This window comes from Neolamprologus brichardi, chromosome 12 (assembly GCF_056152115.1).
Source record: "Neolamprologus brichardi isolate AB-2024 chromosome 12, ASM5615211v1, whole genome shotgun sequence".
NCBI lineage: Eukaryota > Metazoa > Chordata > Actinopteri > Cichliformes > Cichlidae > Neolamprologus > Neolamprologus brichardi.
In genome coordinates this window covers 38347122-38370509 of record NC_142115.1, presented here as the reverse complement: position 1 = coordinate 38370509, position 23388 = coordinate 38347122, and the positions used below count along the sequence as shown (strand labels likewise).

At 48.8% G+C, this 23388-nt stretch overlaps 1 protein-coding gene across 4 annotated transcripts; it reads left to right on the top strand.

The window, feature by feature from the left end:
• Positions 1-455: 455 nt before the first annotated feature.
• On the top strand, positions 456-21533 carry LOC102776851 (far upstream element-binding protein 3-like). 4 transcript variants are annotated; one of them, XM_087849581.1, is made up of 19 exons: positions 456-594; positions 4721-4829; positions 5152-5182; positions 5406-5452; positions 5964-6035; positions 6122-6179; positions 6256-6418; positions 7177-7275; positions 7793-7894; positions 7970-8072; positions 8627-8727; positions 8819-8957; positions 10940-11100; positions 11169-11239; positions 13917-14002; positions 16320-16388; positions 16632-16703; positions 18011-18114; positions 18203-21533. In XM_087849581.1, exons 1-19 carry the CDS (start codon positions 502-504, stop codon positions 18209-18211), a joined length of 1689 nt encoding a protein of 562 aa, XP_087705707.1. In that variant the 5' UTR covers positions 456-501; the 3' UTR covers positions 18212-21533. The 4 variants fall into 4 exon arrangements, with proteins under 4 accessions (XP_087705707.1, XP_087705708.1, XP_087705706.1 ...); XM_087849582.1 differs by having other exon boundaries at positions 5149-5182; positions 6125-6179; XM_087849580.1 differs by having other exon boundaries at positions 5149-5182.
• The last annotated feature ends 1855 nt before the right edge of the window (positions 21534-23388 follow it).

Sequence of the window (23388 nt, the reverse complement as noted above, 5' to 3'; positions counted from 1 at the left end):
CTCTTAAAAAACATTTTTATTGACTGGAAACATTTCACACAAATTCTTTGTGGCCTTTTTAGGGTCATTTGTAGGTTTTCACGGGTCTTTGTGAGTCTCTGAGTTGGTTTGTGATGTTATTTCAGTCAAAGCTCTGATAAATGTCCATCGAGCATTAAGACCAGGATTCTTTATTAAAGGTCTGAATCTTTTTGGTCATGCTGAGCTTCCTTGTTATTGTTGTTTAACGGTTTGTGTTATTTTGTGCGAGCTTGCGCATCATTTGTGTTGATATATTTGGTAAAGTTGTATTATTTGGTAGAACTGGTTTTAAAGCCAGCTTTTATCGTGTCCGTGTGGCCACGCGGGCTCGCACTTTCAGTAGAGTTTCATTCGAGCGCGGTGCAGCTCCGGGTCTAGTTTTTCTCTCGGAGTGACACCTCTCGCCTCTTTTTTCAGCGCAGCTAACAGCGCGAGCTAATCCGGCTAACAGCTAACGGCTAACGGCTTGCTAGTGGCGCTATGATGGCGGAGCTGGTGCAGGGACAGGCCTCGATGAACCAGCCGGGGCTGAAGTCAGAGGGCCTGGCCGATGTTTTGCAGCGGGCCCGGCAGGTAACAACTCCACCCGGGCTCAGCCCACACCCGTTCCGGGCCGAATCGGGTCGTTTAGATCGAGCCAAAGCACTTTTGTCGGAATTGTCCGTGTTTTGCTGCTGCTACTCGAACTTGTACCACACACACACACACACACACACACAGTTACACTCACACACTCCGCAGCATGCTAACTAGCTAGAAGCAGCTCGGAGTTGGACTTGTGGCCGCTTGTGTAAACTTTTCCGGGGCTGACACGCTCCGGGAGAGAGTTTGGGGGGAGTTTGCCGAGCTGTCACCCGGAGGGGAGCGCGCTGGGACGGCGGAGGGGAGACGAGGGTGGGGGGAGCGGGACAGAAGTTTGGCCACACGTGTCACTCCGCCAGCGGGCAACCTGTTGGGCTGCGAGGGGCAGAAAGGACGCGGGTCACAGGGGTTACTGCGCCTTCTGCCCCCGACGAGGGTCTCCCGCAGGCCGGGGGGTGTCTGTACCGAGTCCCAGCGGTTAATCGGGGAGCCGGGCCCCCTCCCCCCCCAGGCTGCTGTTTACTGTAAGTTGGTTAGAAAGTAGGCTGGCGTTACGCAACAGCCTGAGAGCCATATACAGGCAGGAGGTGTGTCTGCGCCTATAGACAGACAGGTTCACCCTCCTGTGTCTGCGTGCACCTCACTCTGCACTGCTGCCTGCGTGCACCACACCTAAGAGTCAGCCTCAGGTAAACAGACAGTGAGCGTGCCCTTTAAATTGGCACCCTGACCTCTGAGTGCCACCCCAGCCAATCACAGCCTGCTCCCCCAGGACTGACTGAAGAACTCCTCCAGGCGCCGGTAACTTTCACCTGAAGACCTGAGAGCTCACAAAGTCACGGCGAGTCTGTCCGGTGATAGTTTCCCTGTTAATGGGTCTGTTTTATTGGACCAGAAACAAGCCACAGGTGTGTTCCTCCAGGTGTCACTGCGGTGACCTCAGGTGTGAGGTGCAAGCAGTCGGCAGGAAGTTGGATCATTTGTGTTTTACTTCCTGTTAGTGTGTTGTCTCTTTAAACTCCGTTAACTCTCAGCCACACTCTGTCACACTGGGTAAAAACATCCGTCACTGCCCGCTAACACCTGGCCTGGGGTGACGCTCGGTGGACGATGCAGACTAACCAGGCGCAGTCCTCCGTGTACAGAGTGCTCGCCGACTTCCTGGCAACCACCAGTTGCTAAGGAAAAATGTGTTGAGTGGTTGCTGCTTGTCATCACGTAGAATTGGTCACGAAACGATGCTTTACCAAAAACCTCGGTGCGATTGGTCACCAGCACGTTGATTTGATCGTCTGTAGTTTACATGCAGCCAACCTTTCTGCAAACTCTCACAAAGCGAAGTGAAACGTGCGACACAAACCGGAAATGTAGAACGCTCGTCTTCAAAGTAAAAGCTGTGCTTTTTGTTAGTGATAAAGGATGACTTTTACTTTGAAGGCAAACGTTCTACATTTCCGGTTGGTGTCGCAGTGTATTTAGCGTCTTCTATCAGCGGTGATTAGAATTCCCCCCCAAGTCTGGTCGAAGTTTAGCTCCATCCTGTTCCTCTGATGATGGTTTACACCAAGTGAACCTCCACTAAAGAAACTGTAACACCTCCAGCAGATGGTCAGGAATCGCACACTTCGCCTCTCATTTACTACGTAGGAAGTGATGTCACAGTGTTACCAAACTGAACTGTGGAATCACTTCTTTTTGAGTGCAAGTGCTGCTGCTGACCAATCAAATCATGCTCTGGAAATCTGTTAGGACAGCGAGCTGGTTGTGTGACACCGGCCTGCTGGTAACCTGCTGCTGCCAGCACTGGTGATGTTAGCTATGTTGTGCTAACTCACAACGTGTGTGTGTGTGTGTCAGATGTGCTACAGACGTGTGAGACATTTAAAACGTGACTGGTTTTTGAGGTTTGTGACTTGATGTTTGTGCGGTCAGCGTTTAGCTCCCTCTCGGTTTTTCGGCTGCTGGACTCGTGGCTGCTCTCGTGTTTTCTCTTAATGAGTAAATTTGTTGATGCGTTCATCCTGAGAGCAGTCAGCAAGCTCTTATTTTGAAAAGTCAGTTGTTGTTAACCAGTTGTCCCTGGTCCTTACGAGTAAGTCACAACAGTCGTTGATGTCATTAGCAGCTTCTCGTCCTCTTGTTGGAGGCTTCTCCTCCTTTGTGCCGCACTCCAGGTATGATGGTAACCTTGGTTCTGTTCTTCACACCAGAACCTGCAGCAGGTGATAAATGGTTCATGAGCAGAACTGGGACCATTTGGAGAATAACGTGGAGAAGAATGAGTGTTCGAGCTCAGGAGAGGCGGTGGGGGAGCCTCTCCTGAGTGTGGAAATCTCACCACTAATGTCAGTAGATTGGAATTATTTAAGTTCTGTTTTCTTTCTCCTCCAAGTTTAAGGGCATAATCTTCGCTGTGTTGGCTGCTGAAGGACAAACAAATGTAGCTGCTGTTGATCTCCAGTGAGTGTAGGCTTTCAGCCTGCTGTGTACCTCAACTGTCCAGGTGTGTTTACTCCTGAGGCTTTAACACTGTCTGAAAGTACGATACGAGCTCACTTCTGTCCAATGACGCTGTTTCTAGCCTTTGTTTAGCCTCAGGTAGCTTCTGTTAGCTGCTGTCAGCCTCAGTTAGCGACTGTTTGCTGCTGTTAGCCTCAGTTAGCTGCTGTTAGCCTCAGTTAGTGACTGTTTGCTGCTGTTAGCCTCTGTTAGCCTCAGTTAGCGACTGTTTGCTGCTGTTAGCCTCAGTTAGCCGCTGTTAGCCTCAGTTAGCGACTTTTTGCTGCTGTTAGCCTCAGTTAGCTGCTGTTAGCCTCAGTTAGCTGCTGTTAGCCTCAGTTAGCTGCTGTTAGCCTCAGTTAGTGACTGTTTGCTGCTCTTAACCTCAGTTAGCTGCTGTTAGCCTCAGTTAGCTGCCGTTACCGAAACTGCCTTCGAATTGAGTAGGTAGCTGGAGTTTGACGGCTGGTGAATAAAACCTCACACGATGTGAAATCACTGGGAAAGCATGATTCTTTAAAAAAAATTAGCATAATGTTAGCAGTTGTTGATGTTTAGCTTGTTAGGTGTCAGTTGACCAGCGATGGGAGGGTCACATGTCTAATCTCCTGACAATAAGTTAGTGCAGCATTATCAGGAGTAAATGAGCACGTTTAGTCAGGTCAGCAGACGAGGCTTGAGCTGAGGAGGAAGAGGACGACGCCTCCGTCAGGTGTCGGGTCAGAAACCTTTGTTTAAAGTTTGCACGTTTCAGCTGAGAGAGTTTCAACGGTTTATTTTCTTTACTAGCTGTCTGCGGCTCACCTTCTACAGGTAATACTGTGAGGCTGTGGAGCACTGAGCAGGTGTGAGCAGGTGCAGCAGACTGACTCCGCCCACTGGACTATTTTTACTGAGCAGCAGATTTTTCTTTAGTCTTTATCAGGAAAACACTGAAGGTTTCCTCTGTGTGCGTCTGTCTCTGTGTGTGTGTGTGTGTGTGTGTATTTAATAGTATTTGCAGTCTGCGTACCGTCAGTTCGTCCTCTGAAACAAACAGTTTTAGCTCCTCCCCCTAAATGGCAGCTGAAGTCTTGATGTCATTTCCTGGTTCTTTGTGGCCTTCTTTATAGTTTGATGAACATTTTCTGGGTGTTTGTGGTAGAAGAACATCTGAAGAAGATGATGGACGCGATGAGGAAGGTTTAGTCTCCCAGCTAGAGCTGTGACGTTTGAGGCTCACACCTTTAAAACGGCTCCACCAAACTTTGTTCTTCACACACTGTGGTTAAACTTGAATGAGCTGCAGCTCTGTTAGAAATATCTGCGCCCAGTCAGTCGAGTGCGTCTGCAGCCAAACCGGGCGCCTTATTAGGAAGCCTCCTGGTTTAGGGAGTGAGGAAGAGGAGTGTGAGGCTGAGCTGTGTCGGCCTCTGGAAACAGGCTGCATATGTTGGACTTTCTGCTGACCTGGGACCAGTTTGGGACCTAGTCTTTATCCTGCTGTGGTTTTGGACCCGTGTGCTGTAAAAACGTTCCCGTTCTAATTTTATTATTGCTGTTAGTTTCCGGCCGCTCCCGTGTGCTGAGCTGCTGTGAACAGATGCAGGTGTTACAGCTGTTTCTGCCATGTTCACAGATGGTGGGCAAGCTGGGCGGAGAAGGGATGTCTCACCTCAACAGCTCCTCAGTAAGTGTCGAGCCCTCGCTGTACTACCCGGGCCAGAAACGACCAGGAGAGGATGGAGGTAAGAGGCTCATACACCCGCACTCCACCCGTCAGACTGATCAGTGACAGGACGGCCGTGACGTTCGAGCATTCGTCGAGTTCTGATGAAAACACTTTACAGGCCGTCTGTAAGAAGGGAAACTGCTGTAACTGCGGCCCGACTGAAGCTTCAGTGACGTGTTTTTATTTTGTTTAATAAACGATGGCGGGAGAAAAGCGTGTGTCTGTGCTCCGACGTGTTCCCGTGTCTGCCGCACACAGTTCGATTCTCGCTGTTCGCTCTGATGATCGGCGCCGTCACATCAGCCTGACGTCTAATCTCTGTCTCTGTCTCCCAGTAGGTAACCAGCTAGCAGCCATGGGGCATCAAAGGTACGACCCGCAGCTCGTATTGATCACACTCACACACTCTCAGTGGTGTGTAATGATGCGTGTGCAGCTTCATATTCTTGTTTGCAAATGGCCACGTGTGAGGTCGTGGAGGTGCACCGGTGTTATAGATCTGTGCTCCTGCAGTCTGCGTCAGAATAATCACTTATTGACACACAGCCATGCGTGACCAGGATGCCGATGTGTGTTTCTGTGTGTGTTGCAGGGTAATCACAGAGGATTACAAGGTCCCTGACAGGATGGTGGGCTTCAGTGAGTATGACCTCTGACCTTTCGCTGGGCTCTCGAACCTTTACGTAGAATATGCGTGTGAACCTGCAGCTGCTCCCTGCACTGTGCTCTGCAGGCTTCCTGGTGTCTGTCTGTAGTCTCGTTTCTAGCGGCCAATCACATGTGAGCAGCCTGTGGCTGTGTGCAGGTAAACTTTTCTCACAGAGACTGAATCCTCTCCTCAGCCAATGGGCTTCCAGTCTGAGGGTAACCTGCTGCCTCAGCGTTTTTACTGAACCTTTCTTTGACTCAGAACTGCGACGGTTCTGGTTTGTCTGGATGCAAACCCCATAAGTCAGACGTTAATGTCAGAACCAGAATGTGAGTCTGTTTGGCCTCAGAAGCCTCGGGCAGATCAGCTGAGCCTCGTTTTCCTTCCCGGTGCCTCAGAGGAAGCAGGCTGACGTCAGTGTGTTTGACCTGGAGTCTTATTGCGTGTACAGAAGCAGCGGGTGGATGTTCCTCTAATTATGTCTGTCCTCCTCCACCTCAGTTATTGGCAGAGGAGGAGAACAGATCACCAGGATCCAGTTGGAGTCGGGCTGTAAGATCCAGATCGCTCCCGGTGAGTTCAGTGCTCCGTGTTTTTACGTTTCCTCGGACCACGGAGAATCCAAACTTCTCTTACCTGACACATGCGTGTTTCTGCAGAAGGCGGGGGTCTGATGGAGCGGCCGTGCTCTCTGACGGGGACCCCGGAGAGCATCGAGTGAGTTGGTGAAGCTGGCAGAGCTGCAGGTGAAGCGACGCTGCCGCTAAACTCTGTCACGTCTGGCTGTTTTCAGGCAGGCGAAGCGGCTGCTGGCCCAGATCGTGGACCGCTGCAGAAACGGTCCGGGTTTCCATGGTGATGGAGAGGGCGGGGCCTCGGTGCAGGAAATGCTGATCCCAGCCAGCAAGGTGGGGCTGGTGATTGGCCGAGGAGGAGACACCATCAAACAGCTGCAGGTAGATTCACGTCACAGGTTCAGATCAACGGGGGGGGGGGGGGGCTCTCGCTCAAGGAAGTGATGTCACTGTGAGGTGAAATGTATTTGACAGCTGACATCACTGTTGGGTCTGCAGACAGAGCCTTTGATCTTACTCGAGTTCTTCTTTAATTTGTTCAGTAACAATGTTTCCAAGTCTTTGAACTTCAGATAAACAAGTTTAGTCTTTTACATAATTATAATCATCTAATGACTCAAATAGAGTTTTATTCTTTGTAGTTATTTTATGGTAAATGATCTGTATGTGTACAGCGCTTTACACATCCACACATTCGCACACTGGTGATGGCAGCTACATTGTAGCCACAGCCACCCTGGGGCACTGACAGAGGCGAGGCTGCCGGACACTGGCGCCACCGGGCCCTCTGACCACCACCAGTAGGCAACGGGTGAAGTGTCTTACCCAAGGACACAACGACCGAGACTGTCCAAGTCGGGGCTCGAACCGGCAACCTTCTGATTACAAGACGAACTCCAAACTCTTGATCAGATCAAGTTTTCACTTTCGTAACGCTGCTGAGGAGAGCTATCTGTGCTGGCTGGTGGCGTGTGTGCGTTTAGAGCGTTCGCCATGAAATCAGGTGTTTTCCTTTCATAGAACAAATCGTGACGATCGTGAAGCAGGAACGTTTGTAGGGTCCGGACTGAGGTGCCGATTGAATAACAGGGTTTCAAACAGCAGGAAATGTTAGTGATGTTAACTGCTCTGGTTTTCAGGAGCGAGCTGGAGTGAAGATGATGATGATCCAGGACGGCCCGATGCCGACGGGGGCCGACAAACCCCTGCGCATCTCCGGAGACCCGTACAAAGTGCAGGTAAGCCAGCGAGTCCAGGAGGAATCGTTCTGCAGGACGATAACTGTGACGGCTGATTTATCATTGAGCATCAGTGCAGCGGGAGCTGTCAAAGCTGAGGACACCTCGAGCCACTGACAGCAGCTGCGTGAAACGAGACCATGTGACTATCTGCAGCTTATTAACACAGGAAACTGACCAGTTACAATCATCTAAAAACATCCTGATCTGATCTTTTTCACTACAGATTTGCTGTAAAGTGTTTAGTGAGGAAAGTTTTACTGCATCCTGTAACAGGATTTATCAGTGAAGCCTACGGGCAGATTCAGGGCTCTGATTGGTTGGATCTGTCATGGGTTCCTCCGAGGTCCTGGGCTGGTTTGGTTTAGATGATCCCTAAAAGATTTTGGCTTTCAATGAGAAAAGGTTACTGATCGAACTGGAGACTTGAGGTCAAGCAGGAAGTTGGTAAATATTTCGATGCTTTTTAGTTCCATCCTTTGAGGCGGGGCTAATCCCGGGCCGTTTCCTCCTGCAGGCAGCGAGGGAGCTGGTGTTGGAGGTGATCCGGGAGAAGGACGGAGACTTCAGATCGGGTCGCAGTGACTTCGGCGCCCGACTGGGAGGCACCAGCCTGGATGTATGACTTGGGCAAACAAGCGTACCTGGGATGGTTGTGTTTAGACGGCGTGCTGATCTCTCCGTCTGTCCTCAGGTTCCCGTTCCCAGGTTTGCTGTCGGCATTGTGATTGGCAGAAATGGAGAAATGATCAAGAAGATCCAGAACGATGCAGGGGTCCGGATCCAGTTTAAAGCAGGTGTGTCATGCTGCTCGTTACTGGCTGAATCTTTGTAAACGTGCGCTTCGAGTCCACTTCATTCTGCAGCTGCTATCATCACATCATCCATGAACACCAGTGAGCCGCTTCCACCATGACGTGGACGCTTCAGCTGCTTCATCATCTTCATCATCTTCAGCAACGTTATTGTGAACGTCATCCTGGTTTCATCTCTGTCGTATTTAAAGCTGTTAGCTTGTCCGGCTGCTTTTGGAGGAACAAACGCTCAGATTGACTTGACACACTGCCTTTCTTCTGACTAGCATTAGCTTACTAGTTGACTTCTTGATGGCTACCTTAGCAGCTAGCTGGGAAGCGTTAGCTTGCTCTTTGTCCCCATTTAATCCTCTGAGGCGACGTTTTTCTTTGCAGGTAAGCTAGCTAACGTTAGCAGAGAGACAGCTCAGGCTGGTTAGTTTTGTGTTCACACAGTTTAATCCACAGTTCAACTGGTCAGTGTGAGTTTACACACGTGTAGAAACAGATAAGACTTTCTGTTCACACTGCTGAGGATTTGACCTCTGACCTTTTAGATGATGGTGTCAGTCTAGAACGTGTCGCCATGGTGATGGGTCAGCCAGACCGCTGTCAGCATGCTGTCCACCTCATCAATGAACTCATCCAAACAGCACAGGTAAACACACACACGTTGGTTTTTCTTTTGAGTGGGGACCTTTGTTGTTGTTCTTCTTCATGGGTCCTTTTACATGTTGCTGTTTTCACAGGAACGTGATGGTTTCGGTTCAGCATTGCGGGGCGGGCGGGTCAGAGGTCGTGGTGATTGGACTATGGGCTCTCCTGGCCCCCTACAGGAAGTGACATACACCATCCCTGCTGACAAATGTGGCTTGGTCATTGGCAAAGGTAGGAAACTGAGTCTGCTTAGAAAACTGAAGGTGAGGAAAACGTTCACACTGCTGTCGTTTGTGTTTACATTAATGGTTCAACCTTGAATACGCTTGGATTTTAATGTTGTCCAAGGTTTGAAATGTGCCCCTGCATGACTGCACTAACATGCTGCAGGTTTTAATGACAAATACAAATCGTGGCTCAGGTGACAATCCGCCTGAAACATCTGCAAACAGGATTTGCACCTTTTCACACGGGGGGAGTTTGTGTAAGTCCGAGTAGATCATTTTCCACCATGTGTGCGTGACTCATGCTAATCACAACAATTATTATTACTATTTTTGCAGCTAGCAAACTCGTGAGATGGATGATTGACATGCATGTGTGATGCCACACAGCAGCGCCAGTATAGCAGTTATGGTGATTTATGGAAGATGCTGTGAACTCAGACTGAATATGGTTGTTTCTCCCTGAACAGAATAAAAATAGAGCCTGTCTAAAGATCACAGCGATCTGTTTCACTGTAATCCACGTGAACGAGGCTGCGTCAGCTCATTTCTGCAGAAACTGCGACGTGGATTGGATGAGTAACATGATAATGATCTTTAATCCTGTCACTGCGTCTTATTCTGGTGTTTTGGTCCTGAGTGTTTGTGCTGTGAGCAGACGTCCTGCAGACATCAGTGAGACACATTTTAACCCCACAGTACAACAGTCGCGCAGCCTCGTTCACTCTATTTAAAAACCTCTTACAGCCCATCAACCACTCGGTGTGTGTGTGTGTGTGTGTGTGTGTGTGTGTGTGTGTGTGTGTGTGAGAGAGAGAGAGAGAGTTGGAGGTCAAGAGGGTCGAGCAGCAGCCTCCAAATTAAAAGCCACAAAGAAGAAAATGTCAAGTGCAGCGTGTTTAGACACCATATGGCCTGTTTGCGCGCGCGCACACACACACACACACACACACACACACACACACACACACTCTTACTTTGCACCACTTTAGAGGACCTCATGTTCGTTTCCTCTGATGAATTCTTCGTGCTGACGGTCGACTCAGTCGATGAACACTGAATGAAAATCATATACATTTTAAACCCCCCCCCCAGACCTGCTGGTTGTGAGGAGCAGCCAATCACAGAGGTGGAGGACGAGGTGAGGGGCTGATGATGGATTATTAATGCAAAACTGCTGAAACAGAATCCAAGACTGAAACAAAAGAAGAGGTGACCTTTAACCTCTAATTATCAGGGTTATACTCGGCAGGCTCCACTGTGTTCATGGAAATGAGGTTCGGTATGGAGGTTGGCCCCGCCCCTCCCTGAGCCTGGTTCTTCCTGTTAAAAGGGAGTTTTTCCTTCCCACTGTCACCAAAGTGCTGCTCATAGGGGGTCATATGATTGTTGGGTTTCTTTGTGTCATTGTAGGCTTCAGACTGTCAGCAGCAGCTCTGTCGACACGTCCTCCTCCTGGTCTCTGCCAGCAGGTTAATGCTTCCTGTCCTCACCTTGACCGTCCTGCTGGGACCAGCTGTACCTGTGAAGCCCCCCAGGCTCTGCGGCTCATTACACAAACTGAAATTTAATTTAATAATTTTCCCAGAATTAAGCAAATCAGATAAAATCCTCAAGTCAGGTTTAAAGTTAAAGTCGAGGTTTTCAACTTTTATTTAAAGTCATATAGACCGACATGTTCAAGAGTGCTAAGCTACCCCAGCCATCGAGGTCATCCCTGATGGCGTGCAGCATCCTGCAACATGATTCTTCTTTGAGTGTAAACATTAAAATCCCACCGATGAGTGAAGTCACAGAAACAGCAAAGAACAGCAGCGTCGACTCTGAGCGCTTCTCAGCGTCTGTCCCAACATCTTCACCCGATGGTTTCCTACCTGAGCGTTGTCTCGTTTTCCCAGCAGTGACACCACTAAGCCCTGCTGAATGACTCCGCCCCCGGCGCTCATATTGATCAGCTGTGTGAATGACACCTGCTGTTTGTGTCTGCAGGCGGAGAAACCATCAAGAGCATTAACCAGCAGTCTGGAGCTCACGTGGAGCTGCAGAGGAACCCCCCACCCTCCACCGACCCCAACACCCGGGTCTTTACCATCAGAGGCACCGCCCAGCAGATGGACCTGGCTCGCCAGCTAATAGATGACAAGATCGGAGTATGTAAAACAGGCGCACCTCTGTAGATGCTCGCAGGACGAGCGCTGACCTGTGTCTCCTCCCACAGGGTTCGGGTATCATGAGTAACGGAGGGTTCGGCTTCAGCCCCTTCACCCAGGGTCCCGCTGCACACCAGAAGTAAGAGTCCTCAGATCTTAGCGCACGCCGCCGTCACACAGCACATACGTCCGTGATCCACGTCCCTCAGAAGCAGGAAGGACGCTGCACCCACGGCGCGAGTCCAGTCCACGAGTGGGCGGGGCTGCTTTGGTGTTCTTCTACAGCCGGGGGGGGGAAGTCCAGGCCTGCAGGTTTTAGATGATCACAGCTGATTTAAAGGACCTGCTCAGTTCCCCACCCCCGCTCTGAGTCTGAACATCCTGTTGTAATGATAGCAAGCTGCGCTCTGATTGGCTGACTGTTTAAAGGCATTGCTAACTTCACTGCAGGTAAATGTGATACCTAAAAGGTAGTTTCAGGTAACCATGGAAACTAGGGCTGCCACAAGTGATTATTTTGATAGTCGACTGATCAGATCATCATCCCACGTACAGCTTATTGCACCAGCAGCATCTGCTCTTATATAACTATCATTAGCTTACAGCTTTAAGTGTTTCAGGTCTGTGCTAACTAAAAATAAAGACAAGATGATAGTTTATTAAATTTTAATGAAATTTGCAGATTGTTTCGGTGAAGTTTAATAAACTCCTTGCTATCTAAAATATAACAGGACACCGGAGTAAATTCTCGAGCATCTCACACTTCTGATAATCAGCTGTCTGCTTGATGTTTATTTAGCTGTGTAAAAACTATAACTTTAATCTCAGCCAAACCGATTTACTCAGGAACAAATAAAATACTGAAAACAGCCAAACAATAACATTTTAAGTTATCTAAGTGACTTATATATCATGTTTAACCTGAGTAGCGAAAGACAGCGGTGGGTTTGAAGACGATTAGCCGGGAGTCCGGTGTTCTCACGGCTCTAGTTAGCCTAGCCCCCGGCTAGCTATCGAGCTAGTGGGTAACAGACGTCTCCGAAAACGTCGGAGCGCTTTTGAAAATATGTGGTGTCTTGATAAACTGAGCAGATATTTGAGGTTTACACAGCTACATTCTCGCCTGAAAATATGTTAAACGTTTATTTTGTGACCCAGAAAGAATAATAAGAGTAATATTAAAACTAACTAGCTGCCGCCATTGTTGGAAACTGAGCTGGGCTGCGCTATGAATTCTGGGACACAGCTTCTTCTTCTTCGGGGTTTAACGGCAGCTGGCATCCTTGTACATGCAGTGCTGCCATCTTCTGTTTCAGTCCGTTATTACACTCTTAAATCCTACTACTTATTCCTGCGTCTTTTGTGATCTTACAAAGCTTCAAACGACGCGTCGACTATTAAATCAGTCGTCGACGATTTTGACAGTCGACTAATCGTGGCAGCCCTAATTTCAGGTAACCATGGAAACTAGGGTATTGTCACTGATTTCTGGGACCGATTCAATTTGATTTGAATCGGGGAAATTTTGCCTCAGACAGTCAGAAATATTATAACTGATCACTTGTCAGTGCATATCTATATTTTTATATCTGTGACACTGACCTCAGCTGACGCCGTGAGACTATCAGAGGTGTGAGCGTCACAGCAGAGGCCTTTGTGTCAAAGTCACTGAGGATAAAACAAAAACATGAAGGAGATTTTCCTGGTTTGGGATTTTATAGCAGATGACCTTAAAAATATTCTGCAGTCGATCAAAAACGAAGTGAAGCAGAGAAAGTTACAGAGGTTTGATTAGAGACACGGCCGAGCGTTTTGCACTTTTGCATAATTTTAAAAAGTTTACATTTGTTCAGTATTGAACGGCAGGAATGAGGCTTTGTTTTTGGAAGGAAGTAAAAAAGCAAAACAGCGGCCGACAGCGTGGAGGGGGAGAGAGAGACGGGGGGGGGGAGAGAGAGAGCTGTGCATGAAGTGAGATCGTGGTGGAAGCAAAACTAAGAGTGAATTCATGACGATGTTTATGTGAAGCGTAGTTTGGATCAGGTTCAGAGGTCAAACTAACAGCTTCAGAATCAGCGAGCGCGTCCGTGCCGTCGGTGAGGAAGGCGACAGCTCGCTGATTCTGATGCGTCGGCGCTTTGTGTTCACGTCTCTGTGCAGAATCGTGTTCCTGCTCTCATTGACTGTTTCAGCTGTTTGGAGGTTGTAGAAATGTTGTGAGGTGTAACCTGAGATTCTGGCGTTTCAGCCAAAATAAATTGATATTAAAAAATCGATTCAGGATTTTGATGAATCGATGTCACGTTATCCAGAATCGACTTTAATGATCATCCAGCCCTGACAGAAACCCTGATGACGTGACGTTCTCTCAATGAGCAGTTCCACACTCTGCCTCAGGGGGGGTGAGGGCGGAGGCCGTGTTTGCTGTGGGCGTGCTCCGTGATGGCGCCGTGTGATGACGGTTCATGGAGAAGTTCAAGAGCTACGAGTGTGACCCGTTTACTGTGGTCACCATGAAAACCTTCGCGGTCCACACACACGTGACGTTTCCACCTCCAACACGACCACGGCAGCGCCGCAGGCCCGTGTGAGCTCCCGCGTGAGTCTGAGGCGGCGGTGGCTGTGGGCGTGGCTGTGGGCGCTCCGCCACATCAGCTGATTCGTTTAACTGTCCTCTGCATTCTGTCGCGTTCGTTTGTCTAACGGCCTCATGCTGAGACGCTGATGATGATGGACACGGGCGTGTGTGTGTCCGTGTGTGTGTGTGTGTGTCTTTAACTCAGCCAGCTGTGTGTTAAACACATGTTTTTATGCAGCTGTGGGAGTGGGCAGACCTTCCTGACCGGCGTCTGGGGAAACACCTACCAGACCAGCTGGCAGAACCCAGGACAGCAAGACCCAGGTAACACACACACATGGACACACAGGGACACACACACACACACGGACAGGGACACACACGGACACACACACACGGACAGGGACACACACACACACACACACACACACACGGACAGGGACACACACACACGCGCGGACAGGGACACACACACGCGGACAGGGACAGGGACACACACACACGGACAGGGACAGGGACACACACACACGGACAGGGACAGGGACACACACACACGGACACACACACACGGACAGGGACAGAGACAGGGATACACACACACGACAGGGACACACACGGACAGGGACACACACGGACAGGGACACACACACACAGCGACAGAGACAGGGACACACACACACGGACAGGGACGGACACAGGGACACACACACACACAGACAGGGACAGGGACACACACACACGGACAGGGACACACATACACACGGACAGGGACACACACAGACAGGGACACACACACACGGACAGGGACACACACAGACAGGGACACACACACACGGACAGGGACACACATACACACGGACAGGGACACACACAGACAGGGACACACACACACGGACAGGGACACACACAGACAGGGACACACACACACGGACAGGGACACACACACACAGGGACAGAGACAGGGACACACACACACGGACAGGGACACACGGACAGGGACACACACACACACACACACAGACAGGGACACACACACAGGGACAGGGACGGACACACGGACAGGGACACACGGACAGGGACACACACACACGGACAGGGACACACACGGACAGGGACACATACGGACAGGGACACACACACACACGGACAGGGACACACACACAGGGACAGGGACGGACACACGGACAGGGACACACACACACGGACAGGGACACACACACACGGACAGGGACACACACACACGGACAGGGACACACACACACACGGACAGGGACACACACACACGGACAGGGACAGGGTCACACACACACGGACACACACACACGGACAGGGTCACACACACACGGACACACACACACGGACAGGGACACACACACACGGACAGGGACACACACGGACAGGGACACACACACACACGGACAGGGACACACACACAGGGACAGGGACACACACACGGACAGGGACACACACACACGGACAGGGACACACGGACAGGGACACACACACGGACAGGGACAGGGACACACACACACGGACACACACACACACGGACAGGGACACACACACACACGGACAGGGACAGAGACAGGGATACACACACACGACAGGGACACACACACACAGGGACAGAGACAGGGACACACACACACGGACAGGGACGGACACAGGGACACACACACACACGGACAGGGACGGACACACGGACAGGGACACACACGGACAGGGACACACACACACACAGACAGGGACAGGGACACACACACACGGACAGGGACACACACACACGGACAGGGACACACGGACAGGGACACACACACACACGGACAGGGACACACACACACACGGACAGGGACACACGGACAGGGACACACACACACACGGACAGGGACACACACGGACAGGGACACACACACACACGGACAGGGACACACACGGACAGGGACACACACACACACGGACAGGGACACACACACACACGGACAGGGACACACATACAGGGACAGGGACGGACACACGGACAGGGACACACATGGACAGGGACACACATGGACAGGGACACACGGACAGGGACACACGGACAGGGACACACACACACACGGACAGGGACACACACACAGGGACAGGGACGGACACACGGACAGGGACACACACACACACACACACGGACAGGGACACACACACACGGACAGGGACACACACACGGACAGGGACACACGGACACGGACACACACACGGACAGGGACACACACACGGACAGGGACACACGGACAGGGACACACACACACGGACAGGGACACACGGACAGGGACACACACACACGGACAGGGACACACGGACAGGGACACACACACACGGACAGGGACACACGGACAGGGACACACACACACGGAGAGGGACACACACGGACAGGGCCACACACACACACAGAGACACACACAGGGACACACACACAGGGACACACACACACACGGACAGGGACACACACACGGAGAGACACACACACACACACACACACGGACAGGGACACACACACACAGGGACACACACACAGCCTTTGTTTAGTGTAGAAGCTAAGACTTGTGTGTGTGTCCCTGTCCGTGTGTGTGTCCGTGTGTGTCCCTGTGTGTGTGTGTGTGTGTAGGTCACAGTATGGCTCAGACAGGACAGATGGACTACTCTAAAGCATGGGAGCAGTACTATAAGAAGCTAGGCAAGTCAACAGACACACAAACACACACGGTCAGGGACACACACACACACACACACACACAGAGCTGTGACAGAAACATATTTTGTATCTGAATGTGTGATGTTTATTTATCTGAGCTCCGAGCAGTGACATTGACTGTGTGTCTCTCTCTGTGTGTGTGTGTGTGTGTGTGTGTGTGTGTGTGTCCCTGTGCGTGTGTGTGTGTGTGTGTGTGCGTGTGTGTGTGTGTGTGTGTGTGTCCAGGTCAGCAGAACCAGCCTCAGAGCTTGATGACAGACTACAGTAAGGCCTGGGAGGACTACTACAAGAAACAGAGTAAGATGTGTGTCATTGAGGTTGTGAAGCTCAGTGTTAAGAAGGTTACTTTTAAAATGTATTGCATTACAGATTACAGATTACATGCCCCAAAATGTATTTTGTAACTTATTCCGTTACGTTACTCAGTGAGAGTATTCTGAATACTTTGGATTACTTAATATATCATCATGTTTTTTACAACTACATGAATGTACTTTTGCTGTGTGATTTATTACTATTACTGAAGGTTACTCTCCACACCAACACCAACTGGATGTTTAAATCTGAATATAACAGAGTAACAGTAGGTGGACATTAGGTAAGGCTGCACTTTTTGCAGTGATCTCGTGTAGAAAACTATTCGTATATAAAACAGGTCTGCGGCTCCGAGCCGTAGTAAAGGGACCTCTGGCTAATACGGTGGGTTCTGTGTCGGCTCGTAGCTGAAAACTAGCTTTACTTTGTTGTCTGGGTCAACTTTGCTAGCAGAGACAGAGAGAGGCGTTGAAAGGCTGCTCCAACAGAACTTATTGTTTCAGAGGAAAACACGAACACGGTGTACAGTCGAGTCTTAATAGCTTACTTACAGCTGGACTACACTACCCACGAGGCTTCAGGGCGATTCCTGTGACACTCTGCCTGTTGCCTTCTTATTAAGTCATTTTTGTGAATATTTTTTTAAAATATTTCTTATTTTTCATTTCTCACTATTTCTTCATGTCATTATGCGGCCCTAAGTAGAGGTGACGTGGGCCGCGAGATTGAGACACAGACATTAGAGCCTCTTAATGCGTGTTTTGTTTGGGGCGTGGAAACCAAAAACAGAGAGGGCATAGCCGAACATACGAAACAGGAGAAGACCGTCATGTAATCCCTTTATTTCAGCAAAGTAACTGTATTCTGAATACCACCTTTTTAAACGGTAACAGAATACAGTTACTCATATTTTGTATTTTAAATGCGTAACGGCGGTACATGTACTCTGTCACTCCCCAACACTGGTGAAGCTTCAGGCTGTTCCTCCATCTCAGGAAGAAAAGTCACTTCTCTGCATTTCTCTCTGAGCGGCTGTCAGGTGTGCGTTACAAGCTTGAGCTAAAAGACAAAGGTAGGCGTGCACAGGTGTGTGCGGGGCAGCTGACACTTCCTGTTTCTACCTGTGCTGCTCTGCTCAGTGACATTTGTAGTGTGAAGGTCAAGTTTGGCCTCATTGCTGATTCGTGAACAACATCAAAGTGAACGTTTGAGAAAGCTCGAGAGGCTTTGAAGTAATGTGTGTGTTTGTGTGTGTGTGTGTGTGTGTGTGTGTGTGTGTGTGTGTGCAGCTCAGTCGTCTCAGCAGAGTTCGGTGCCAGACTACACTGCAGCATTAGCAGAATACTACAGACAGCAGCAGCAGCCCTACCTGTGGAACCCCGCCCAGATACAGGTAACACCGGCGGCTTCTGCTTCACAGCGATCTCCTCCTCCCGTTGGTCACGACGGCTAAACGTCACTGTCATTTCCTGTCTCCTCAGGATCACTAGAGGCTCCTCCCTCACCGGCGAAGGCCTCGGATGGTTGTCGATGGCGTCCGAATCGGGGTTTCCTAGCAACGCTCTCCCGCTTCCTCCTTTTGTAGAGAAAAACTAAGGATTAACTGAAAAATCACGAACTCTTTCTTTCTGTTTTTTAACCTTACAAAGTCGATATTTTGTCAGGCAGATGTTTTTGGACTAGCCTCCGGTCTCCCCGCGGTGTAGACCTGGTTTTTCTTTGTTTTTATTTTTTATCAAACTTGAATTTCAAGATGTATCCGTGTGGCTTTGAACAAAACGAAATCCAGTATAATCTATATTTTGTCTAGTTTTATTTTCCAATAAGAAAACGGTATAAGGCTTAGCAGTCTTGAGTATGAAAATCAGATATTATTATTATTTTGGTTATGATAATGTTTTAAAGCATGCGTCAGGCTGTGTGTTGACTCAGTTTGTTTTTTATTTTGGCATCAAACCGTTTTAATGACATCGGATGGAAATGTAAAGTTTTTGTACTAAATCTGCTCGCTGGGTCTGTTTCTCCTAATTTTACCTGTTCAGTCGCCAACTTGGAGGTGCAATGATGCATTACTGTTTTCTTTTGGTTTGACCATAGCTCTTATTCTTGTATCTTTATAGTGATTTCTTTAGGTTTTTATGATGTAACGATGAATAAATAGCGACTTGTATTGCGTTGTCTAAAGCCAGATCTCTCTGTGGTCTAACGCTTTGTATTCTCACACGATTTAACCTCCAGTCACCGCCACGTTTTCCTGCCTCCGCTTTTATGACCGAGTCTGTGGAGACAAGTTTTCTTTGAGTGAACTTTATTATTGTTGTTGTTGGTCGCATTTCTATTTTCTGATTTGTTTTTAGAGGAAATTTCAGGAGCTGATCAATGAAGTTATCGATTCCGTGTTAGCTAAACAAACGTGTGTGTTACCTCAGCTGTGTGAATGTTTCTGTTAGCTGTGCTTCGTTAGCTAAGTGGTGCCTGTTAGCTGAATGTAAGTAAATGGAAATGCTGTCCGAGCGCTACGTTAGCTGCTGTGGGGTTGTTTGTTTTTTTCTATGCGCACGTTACAAAGGCTAGCTGAATGAATGTGCTAACTGAACACCGTGCTTGTCTGTTGTGTGCTAACCAGGTGTCGGGTAGGTCTACAAAACCACGTTCCCAAAATTGTTCTCAAGATCATTTATGCCTAAGGTCACATGTTCCCAAAGTTGCTTCCCAGTTTCCAGGTTCCTAAGTTCTCAGGCTTCTTTGTTCCAAGGTTATATGTTCCCATTTTTGTTCCCTAGGTGCTTTATGGTTAAGCTAACCTCTAAGCCTCGTTTCCATCTCAGGAAGCGCTAAGCTTATTTCAAGTTCCCTGACATGTCGGGCAGTCTAACTAAAAGCCATACAGGGAACAGAAAATCCCTTTCACAGGTTCCAGCAGTCGTCACGTTGTGTGGCTAACGACTTACGTTACGTATAGATGTGGGGAACGTAGCCGTAGTGACTGTTTGGGAACTTGGTGTTACTCTGCGCTCGTGACGTGTTGCACAGACTGTAAATAACGACCAATAACATGTAACCTGATACAGATCATGGAGAGTTTGTAAACATTTTAGAGGAAAAGTAGAGCTGTACGGGATAATGTCTGAATGTGGAAGCATGAGCTCTCACACTGTTACTGCTAAATGGTGTAATCTGATGTGTTAGCAAAAGGCCAAAAGCAGCGTTTCTAGGCTGAACGTCCATCTGTCTCATTCAACCGCATGACTAGCATGAACGAATGACTCGGTAAATACGACTTTAATGTTCGTTAGCCAAACAAACTAGCCGGCTGCTGTACATTAGCTGTATGTTCTGTTTATATTAGGGCTGGTTTACACTTCAAAATAAATGTACAATTGTTTTGTTGCCGTTTTATACTTGCACAGATTGTAAATGTGTTTTTTTGTTTGTTTTTCAAACGCAGCCGGACTTTGAATCTACTGATTAGTTTCTTTAGCGTTAACATGCAGTTAGCAATAAAATTGTTTTGTGCATAAATTCACATTCATTGATACTTTTTAAAAACGTGCTCATCTGTGCTACACTTAGCGTTAGCACTGTTTGTTAGCTTTTTTGCCTACTAGCAAAACCTTGTTAGTTGAACGTTATCAGCTAAGCAAGTGGTAAGAATTTAATCTGTGTGTTAGCTGAACGTTTAGCTAAACTTTGCGTGCGTGTTAGCGTATGTATGCTAGCGCTGTGTGCTGTTATAAGTTTTGTTTGTTAGCTGAGCGTTTAGCTAAACTTTGCGTGCGTGTTAGCGTATGTATGCTAGCGCTGTGTGCTGTTATAAGTTTTGTTTGTTAGCTGAGCGTTTAGCTAAACTTTGCGTGCGTGTTAGCGTATGTATGCTAGCGCTGTGTGCTGTTATAAGTTTTGTTTGTTAGCTGAGCGTTTAATGAAAATGTGTGCGTTTTGGCTCGTTTTGTGCGTCGGCTCGGCGCTGTGTGCGTGTTGGCAGTTCTCTGAACGTTGTGCGTGTCGGACCACAGAGAGGTTTGTCTTGTCGAGGGAGATCTGGTTGTCGTTGAATCAGTGCTTCTGCTTCGTGTATGTGTGATGATGATGATGCTGATAATAATGACGATAATAATGAGTTCTCCTGTTCAGGGGTCTATTTAAATCTGTTATGAATATTCATTTTGTCGATGTGATGATATGGTTTGTGTAAATTTCCACTCTGGCGGGTGCTCTCCAGTTAAAATGTACTTTGTTAAAGATGATATTGTTTAATTCACGTGTCGTGTCTAACCGAAGCTGAATATGTGTTATATTCTCAAGACTGCTAGGCTAACTGTCTCTCTCTCCTCTCCTCGCCTGTTCCCGTCTGGACGCCGCCACCTTCAACACGCCTGTAATTGGACCAGACGAGCTGAGCGTTGTCGTCGCAGGCGTGTTGAAGTCCCGCAGCTCGTTGTTGTGGCCGCTCCGAGGCGTGGGGAGCTATAGTGAAGGGGTTAACCCCCCCCGGAGTTGTTAACGGTGGAGCGGACGCCGGCCTGGTGTCCGGTTCTTGCAGCGTCTCAGGACCTGAACCGGACACGACGCTCGCTCCACTCTGGCCTAGAACTTCCCAGTACCGATCCCGGTCCTGAAGGGGGGACGGGGAGCTTTTTGGTTTTATGGTTTCTGTTGTTTTTCTAATGGACAGACGTCCTAACTGTAACCTGCAGATTTTTCTATTAGATTCTATTGACAGATAGAGTTGTGTATGAACCCGAGCCACGAGACTGTCGGTGGTCGAGGATGATGATTAACATGAGGGTTAATAAATGGGCTCATTCTTTCTGACTGTGTCTTTGTGCATTCACATCAAACATTCAGCTGCTGAGAGCTGCAGCCACGGGACAAACCCGTTCAAGTCTTTGTTCCATCTCTACATAAACCCGCTGTGACGTTTGATTCCCTTTAATGAGTCCTGACACTTCTGATGCAAACCCAGTGCTTTAGTCCTGGTCTGAAACAGAAACCGCCCGTCAGTTTGTGCTTGGTGTTATTTTAGGTTCAGCCTCTTCAGATGGGGTCAACGTGAACGAGCTGCGTGGACGGCCGCTGCTCCGGACGAGTCCTGCCCAGATGTTCTCAAACAGCAGTGCTGAGAGCCTTGTTGGCCGGTTCCCACAGCAGCCTGTAAACAAGCAGCAAACCATCCAAAAAACTTGATTCTGTTCATCTGGACGTTTCCTTCAGTGCTGGCTGACTGCAGGGTTCAACCTTATAAACAGGACATCTGCACAATGGCTGACACGTGCAGCACTGATGAACGATGCTGCAGCCGCTCTGTGTGAACGGTTCTCATGGACATTGATCAGTGGACATACGAATTTGCATGTTAATGATGATAAACTGACCTCCCAGCACAATGTCCTGTTCATAAGGTTGAACCCTGCAGTCACCTGATGATGATGAAACGTTTGTCTGAAAACATCCAGATGAACAGAATCAACCTTTTCCTTTTCCTTACCTGGATGACTGAGCGTGCATCAACACAACCAAACTCATCGTTTCCATAGAAACAGCTTCCTTTGACCCACACTAGGCTGAGTTTGCCATATCTGAGCCATAACTGCCAAACGTGGCATCGATTTTCTGCTGTCAGGAAACTGATTGAAGGTTTACTCTTACTGACCTTAAAACTCGTTGCTGTGCTGGAATCATCCGAATCCAAGTCTCCTCTGCAGTCTGCGCCTCAGCCAACCGGTCCAAATCTTTCAGATGGATTTCAAACTTCCAGTTAAAACGTGTTTGTCACAGAGGCGGACCTTCAGAACCTGCAACGTTTAAAGTTTTCAGCCGGATGTTTGTGAAGACCCGGGAAGATTCCTGAGCCATCTGAGGAAAGCTGGGACATCTCGGGTCAAAGCTCAGACTTCAGACATTTTTCTGTTCGTCTGTTAGATTCTGAATTTTCATTAGCTGGTGTGGAGTTGGTCCTCACAAATACATAGCAGCTCTTCTCACATGAAAAGTGGGAGTTATCATTTATTCATGTTCCCGGAGCGCAGACAGATGGTCTGAGTGACGGCCTGATGTCATCCATCATTAGGGCATTACTGTAATCACACGCCTGCAGATCCCCGGGGATCAATAACGGTGATCCATCAGGTCTGCAGCTCGAGGCGCCGGGCACCTGAGCAGAGTTAAAAGCCCCGCCCCAACACGGCCTCCTGCAGGAGCAACAAGTTTCAAAGATGGCCTCTGTTTCACGATGAGCGTGACCTGAAGCTGACCGACAGGCGTTTGTTCGCACTGCGCTGAACAGAGTGAAAAATGTTTGAAGTGATGAAGATGGAGGGAAAACGTGAGAGCTGTTATTACTGCCAGTGTAGGTGTACTCGTATATGTGCCTTTGTGGGGACTGTGGTGTCATTAGCGTCCTCGGGGGACCCTGCAGTCACTGAGTGCAGCACTTCAGTAATTATTCAGTATGAAACTGGCAGCTATCAATTCTTTTGTTAACTTATCAAAGAATGAGGACGTTTCCTTATCGTCTGATGACTTCATGGAAGGTTTTCGTGTGCCATCCTCAGACACCTGCACAGGGGCCGAGTATCTGAACACGTTTCGCGCTCACGGTAGAATCCAGCTCAGGGTCAGCGCCACAGTCCCGATGTTGCATTATACTGCCGCGGGTCCTCACAGA